Source organism: Cornus florida, unplaced genomic scaffold, assembly GCF_030987335.1.
Source record: "Cornus florida cultivar Cherokee Brave unplaced genomic scaffold, ASM3098733v1 CherokeeBrave_3.0.0_Hap2_Chr08, whole genome shotgun sequence".
NCBI classification, from domain to species: domain Eukaryota; kingdom Viridiplantae; phylum Streptophyta; class Magnoliopsida; order Cornales; family Cornaceae; genus Cornus; species Cornus florida.
The window spans coordinates 29,376,261-29,383,084 of NW_026775578.1; the positions used below are offsets into that span (position 1 = coordinate 29,376,261).

The 6,824-nt window shown below is 32.7% G+C and overlaps 1 protein-coding gene across 1 annotated transcript; it reads right to left on the reverse strand.

Annotated features, from left to right (window-relative positions):
• Positions 1-5,283: 5,283 nt before the first annotated feature.
• LOC132269960 (uncharacterized) lies at positions 5,284-5,952 on the reverse strand. The gene has a single exon (XM_059771184.1). It carries the CDS (start codon positions 5,950-5,952, stop codon positions 5,284-5,286), a length of 669 nt encoding a protein of 222 aa, XP_059627167.1.
• Between the last annotated feature and the right edge of the window lie 872 nt (positions 5,953-6,824).

Below are 6,824 nucleotides of genomic sequence, written 5' to 3' on the forward strand. Positions count from 1 at the left end.
TAGGTTTTTTATTTATTTATATATATATTTTTTAAGTGTAATTTTAATTGTTTCCAATTTGGAGGAAGGTTAAAAAAAATTTGGTGGGAAGTCTTTTTATTTATTTGTGCCGAATTTGGAGGGAAGGTAAAAAAATAAGGTGGGTAGTCTTTTTACTTATTCACGGGATAAAAAATATCCCTTAAATATTATTAAATATCTACAAGGATTTTAAAAGGCTGTTAAAAAAATAATAAAAAATAAAATAAAATAAAGTGTAATTTTAATTGTATCTAATTTGGAGGGAGGGTAAAAAAAATTGGTGGGAAGTCTTTTTACTTATTCACGGGACAAAAAATATCCCTTAAATGTTATTAAATATCCACGACGATTTTAAAAAGCCGTTAAAAAATATATAAATAAATAAAATAAAATAAAGTGCAATTTTAATTGTGCCCAATTTGGCGGGAGGGTAAAAAATTTGGAGGGAAGTCTTTTTACTTATTCACGGGACAAAAAATATCCCTTAAATGTCAAATTTTAATACTTTATTAACAACAATTATTTGTCTCGTTAAAGTTGAACAAGAATACCCTTAATATATTTAAATATCCACGAAAACTTTAAAACGCCGTAAAAAAAATTTTAGTGTAGTTTTTATTGTGCCCAATTTGGCGGGAGAGTAAAAGAAATTTGGAAACCCTTTTTACTTATTCACGGGACAAAAAATGTTCCTTAAATGTCAAATTTTAACATTTTATTAACAAGGGTTACTTCTTCGGTTAAAGTTGAAGAAGAATGCTCTTAATATATTTAAATATCCACGAGGACTTTAAAATGCCGTAAAAAAAATTTTCCACGAGGATCTTGCTAAATTCCTATGAAAACATTTTTCTTTATGTAACAATCACGAGGATCCTCTCATAATCCTCGTCAAAAATAGTTTCCACAAGGTAAAATAAACAATTCCCGTAAATAAAATATCGTAAAAACTCACTTTTCTTGTAGCGTGGACCGTCAAAGTATCAACCTCTCCTTTAAAAATGAGAGATGATACCATTCAGATTAGAGGTGAGGTGATTGTGCGGATATAATTAATATTAAAAAAAAAGTTGAAAAATAGAAACTAACTTATCCAAAAGCAAAACCAAGGAGAGGTGAAGTAATGAAATGCAACTAATTGATGTTGACACTTTTATATATTCTCTGTTTTGTATGTGTGTTTTTCTTGGCTATATTTAGTTTTTATTTTTTATTTATATATATATATATATATAAATAAATCTATTTTATAATTATTCTTATGTTAAGCATTTCATATTCCTTTAAATTTTCTTCAAAAACAATTTTGTGTGCCTTTGCTATTATTAGTATATTTGTTGTTTTTTTCTTAGTAGATTGGTGATACTTACACACCTATTCTAAAAATTGTTCGCACTAAAAAAGAATTGAACCTTAAACCTGGCTTACCAACTTGAGCCCACTCCTTAAATTTCTTCCGCTATTATTCCAATTCAATCCAATAATATGTCACTGCCAATTGAAATCTTTAGCTCTTAAATTTCATTTTCTTGTTCTTCAAATTTTTTAAATTTTTTATTTAAATGTTCACATTGATTGTAATAGACTTGTACGGTCCAATTTAAAGGACAATATTAATTCAATATTTTCTTCATTGACAAGTCCTATTCATCTCCAGATTTCAAGACCATGACTTCTTTTCATCAATCAAATTCTCACTTCTAGACCTAATCTCACATTTTTTGAAAACAACAGTTGCGTATTAAATATTACTAATATTCTTGTAGAATCAACAAGTTTGAATTAAAGTCCTAATTAACTACCAAATGTTACAGTCAAGTTAAAGTCACATTTCTACTATTTTTTTATTTTCATTTACACTTGATCAAATGCACAAATTTTGGAAACAAACATGTGATTGTGCATAGAAGATCATGCAAGAATTGAAATTTCATGTCAAAGTCTATTTACAAGAAGTGATCTCGTGACTATTGAACTTTATAATTTCTTTTATTTGACAGATTTGAATTTTCTAGCACGTGAATCATGTCAAATTAATTTAATTTGTTTTATGTTTCTTTATAATTGAATTCTTTAATCAATTATATGATGATGGGAAGATCAGATAACCATCCAATGGTTGTCAGGTATCGTCATAGTGCAAACCAACGACCTCTCTCCTCAGCATTCGAGCGGTAAATGTTCGAGAATCAGTGAAAACATAATATATATAAGTAAATGTGTTGATTTATTTTAACAAAAAATAAATAAATAAATAAATAAAAAGCATGAGCCACCAGATTACTAATCATCCTTGTGTAAAATTTGTTAGTAGGGGTGATTCAATCGTTTAGGAGATATTGTAAAAAATAAAATAAAAATAAAAACAAAAGCCAAATGAATACTACAAAAGGGGTTTTATGAATTTATCCCTAAATACTCACAAGTAACAACATTTTAAAAGTTCCCACTTATTATGTAATTTGTTTTAAGCTTCACAATTTAAGCCCTCATCAATATTAGGGGTAAAAATTGGGTGGGTTTGGACAAATTTTCGACTGACCATGAATGTGTGAGTTAATAAGGAAAAGGTTGAGTGTTAAATGGGTTAGCTAACATACACCCAACACAATTATCCAAATATTTTTAGAAATAAGTTGTGAAATTATTTTAAAAGTTGAATACCAAAAAAAAAAAGTATAAAAATATGTTTTATATTAAATTTATTAATTTTTTGGTCTCACTTTTTACAATTTTTTTATCTTTTTTATTATTATTTATTGGGAAAAAATCACTATACAACTTACTTTGAGAGTTACAAAGCCCAAAAATAATAATAATAAATAAAGAGAGATAGAAAACGGAAGAGAGATAAATGGGAGAAACATGGGAAAGAGAGAATAGGAGGAGGGAGGTAAAAGGGAGAAGATATAAAATGGGAGAGTTATCATAGCAAAAAAATAAAATAAATAAATTTAAAAGAAAAAATAATTTTTTATTTATCTTTAAAAAAAAAAAAGATTTAGGAGGAGAAAGAAACGGAGAGGAGAGAGAGAAACATGGGGAAGAGAAAGTAAGAAGAGAGATCAAAAAAAAAAAAAAAGGAGAAGGGATAAAAATAATAATAGAGAGAGACACCGACAGATACAAAAAATATTAATATTAATGATGTTAGAACACCTACACTTCCAATAGTATTATTACTATTATGATTGTTGAATAACAAATATATATATATATATATATATATATATTTACATTAATTTTTTTATTTCAATCGTTAACAATTTTTATTTTTTTACAATTAAAAAACCGAAAAAACAAAGGAGAGAAAAAGGAGAGAAGAAAGAGAAAAAAAAAAAACAAAGAATTTTATTTGAAAAGGTTAAGATGGATACCCATTCTTAACCCACCATTGAATGCAATGGATACCTATGTTTTACTTATTATTAACCTACTTCTTTAATTTTAAATATCCAAATAATTTAATTTAATTTTAATGGAGGAATTTAAACTTGAACTTAAATTGCGACCCCCCTACCAATATTCATTTTCGAGCCCTCAACGTATAGAGAGACACCACAGTATGGCCAAGTAGGTGGGTGTGTTGCTCAATAGAAGGCATTTAAAAAAGAGTGAATCCAATTTCATTGCTTGCGATAGAATTGTGGGGTCCATTTTCAAGGAAAAGGTCCACAACCCCTCTTTGTTGGTTTACCACTAGATCGACGCCGTACAAACTGACACTACTATTAATCCAAAATTTTCTTCGTTAGTCCTTCCTAGTCGTCTCCAAGGGCGGAGGGAGGGGTGGACGAAGGTGGGCTTCAGCCCACCCTACCCAAAAAAAAATTTAGTCCACCCAAAATTAGCCCAATCCTAAATTAGCCCACCCCAATCAGCAATCCTGGATCCGCCCTTGGTCGTCTCCTAGATTTTAAGGTCATGACTCGTGATACTCTCTCCGGTCTCAACAATTGTTGTTTTCATGAATCAAATTCTCAGTTATGTTCTTCACTCCAAGAAGTAATCATATTTTATAACTAAATAGTTGTGTGTATTCTTATGGAATCAACATCAACAAGTTTAATTTAAAATGATATAATCTAATGGTATATCCCGTCGCCTCTAAAAATATAAAATGTTGAGGGTCAAATAATTTTTTTATTTTTATTATTATTTTTTTTTTCCTGGCAACAACCACACAAAAATAAAACAACCCTCAAACTGAACCAGCATCATCATCTGCCAAAAGCTGAGATATAAAAGGAGGTACCGAATAGAGCACTAAATCTTCTTCCATGTCAACACTCGAAAGACCAGCTAAAGCATGGACCACCTTATTACCTCCCCTTCGAACTTGTGCAAAAGTAAACGAAGCGGAAGTGCGCAACTCCTTCCGGAGCTCAGACACCAAAGGTAAGCACGCACCATCACCATATCACATTCCCGCAATAGCTTCTACCACCACCTTAGCACCCGTCTCAAAGCAGACATCATGAAACTTAAAAGATTTGGCCCAATACACAGCACGAGAAAAAGCAAAAAGACTCAACTTTGCTAACGGAAAAGAAAGAGATTGGTTTAAATGTCACTGCTTTAAGAACAGATCTATTAGATCTTCGAAAAACCGCCCCTCCACCACATAACAACGAGGTATTTTTAAAATTAGCATCCACATTACATTTAATCAGACCACACGACGGGCATGTCCAACGATTAGAGGACACAAAACAACTTATAGAAGAATCAAACGCTAGGCATTTTTTCTGCACAAGTAGAAATTCCCACATCCAATCCGTAGCTAGATTAGCCGGCCACCACCAAAGGATTCCAAACTTCCTTTTCAAACACCATTTTATTTCTAGCCTTCCAAATTATTCACACACAAAAAACAGCCAATTCTTCCACTACTTTGCTATTTTCCATGAAAATCAAAGAAACTCTCGAAATACCCTCTCACCAATTAATAAAAGATAAAGGAGAATGTTGAGAAAAATTCCAACGAAGAAGATTGAGTTTCCAAACCTAGACAGAGTGAGTTCTTCGAAAAAAAAATATGAAGAATATTCTCAACCTCCAACCCACACCTCGGGCACACCGGATCCTGCAAGCACAAGTTATTATTGATCCATCAGAATCAAATTTAAAAAGATGTACGCGACAGAAAATTTTAAAATCTAACGTGTGTATTATTTCTAGTCACAATGACATTTTGCAATAACAACATATGTCCATATCCAAAGTCATATCAACACACATTATCCGCATACATTCCAAATCTCACAATTTGCCACCAAGCGACGCCTTAACGACGGCGTCTGTGTACTGACCACCGCTGCCACAACCCAAAGCCCGAACCAACCCCCACCACCCCTTCCCTCCGCTCTTATGACCGCCGCCATCTGACCTGAACAACGTCGGCCCAGCTTGCCGGTTCCGCCGCCTTTTCATATCTTTCAATTCCATCTTCGTCGGAAACCTAGCCAACCCAAACATGAACAAATACCACCTAGACTTGGACGGCGAAGTCACTAGCTTCACTTTCTGAACCTTAAAGCCACACTTGTTGTCACTCTTTCCGGATTTCGAGGTCTTAGGTTTGGCGAAGGAGCTCGAATTCCAACAGAAGAGCCCTCGCTTTTCTTGCTTTTGTTGCTTGCTGTTTTTGAGCTCATGACTCTTGCCAGTTGACACTGATTCTTTGTAAGGAATCAGCTTCCCACAAAAAATGATGTTTCGAGGCGGATAAGTAGTAGCAGTATTCCATTCGTCGCTGAAGAACTCGAAGTTGTCTTGCTCAGATGATGAATATGAGGTTTGATCTTGTGCATAGAGATTCTCCCAATCAGCGGCGTCGCTGTACATGGGAAGATCACAAAAAGAAAGTCTCTCCTCTGCTTCATCAGAGTCCGGAATATAATTAGGGTTAGAGTTAGGGTTGTGTTCCATTGGAGCTTGCATATATAAGAATGCTATATCAAATGGAAATGGATAGCATGCAGCAAGTAGAGAGGTTATTTGGTGACTTGTAAATTGAGCTGACATTTATGTGTATGTATATATATAACGATGTAGAGAGAGAGAGAGAGAGATAGAGGTTGCATGTTGACTGATGGTTTCAATCGTTTGATTGATGGGTACAACTTCTAGAATATATAAGACCTTAATTTACATAAGGATTAATTAATGGCGAGGCAAAGGAGAGGAAGATGGTATTTTTTGTCTTCTAGAAGACGACAGACAAAGATGCAAAAGGTAGTCAAAGAGTCCAATGGTGCTATGCTACACGTAATTTCTACAATTAATATCCAGATTCTAGAGGCGTAGGGGTTAGGAATCACTATATGGAGATATTTTTAGATGAAACTATATGGTTTCAGGATTATTGTTTTAGTCAATTCCAGTTAAATATGTGAGGAAGGAGGTAAAAAGTTAAAATTAATGTACGTATTTTTAACACAGTTACTATAATGTTCAATAGTGATTGGCTCAAGATCAATTCTTTCAAAATTATATAACTATTAAGATTGTCCAACTCTTTAAATTGTATAGGGTAACTGTAATTAAGGATGAATCCATGTGAGACTCAATGGGTACATGTGTCCCAATTAAATTTTAACAATTCTTATTTTTATCAAGAAAAATCTTCGATAAACATATAAATACTCCCATAACTTTATATTTTGTCTCCACTTTTTTTTTCTTCTCACTCAGCCTCATTACTGTTTAAAATCACCCCATTGAAACAAGTTTTTGGGGCACATTACTTCATTTTGACATGCCGTCAAGGACGGAGGGAGTTAAGACCCTGAATTTTCTCC

Coding starts and splice junctions, on each gene's coding strand:
- LOC132269960 (XM_059771184.1), bottom strand. CDS start 5,952: ATGGAACACAACCCTAACTCTAACCCTAATTATATTCCGGACTCTGAT.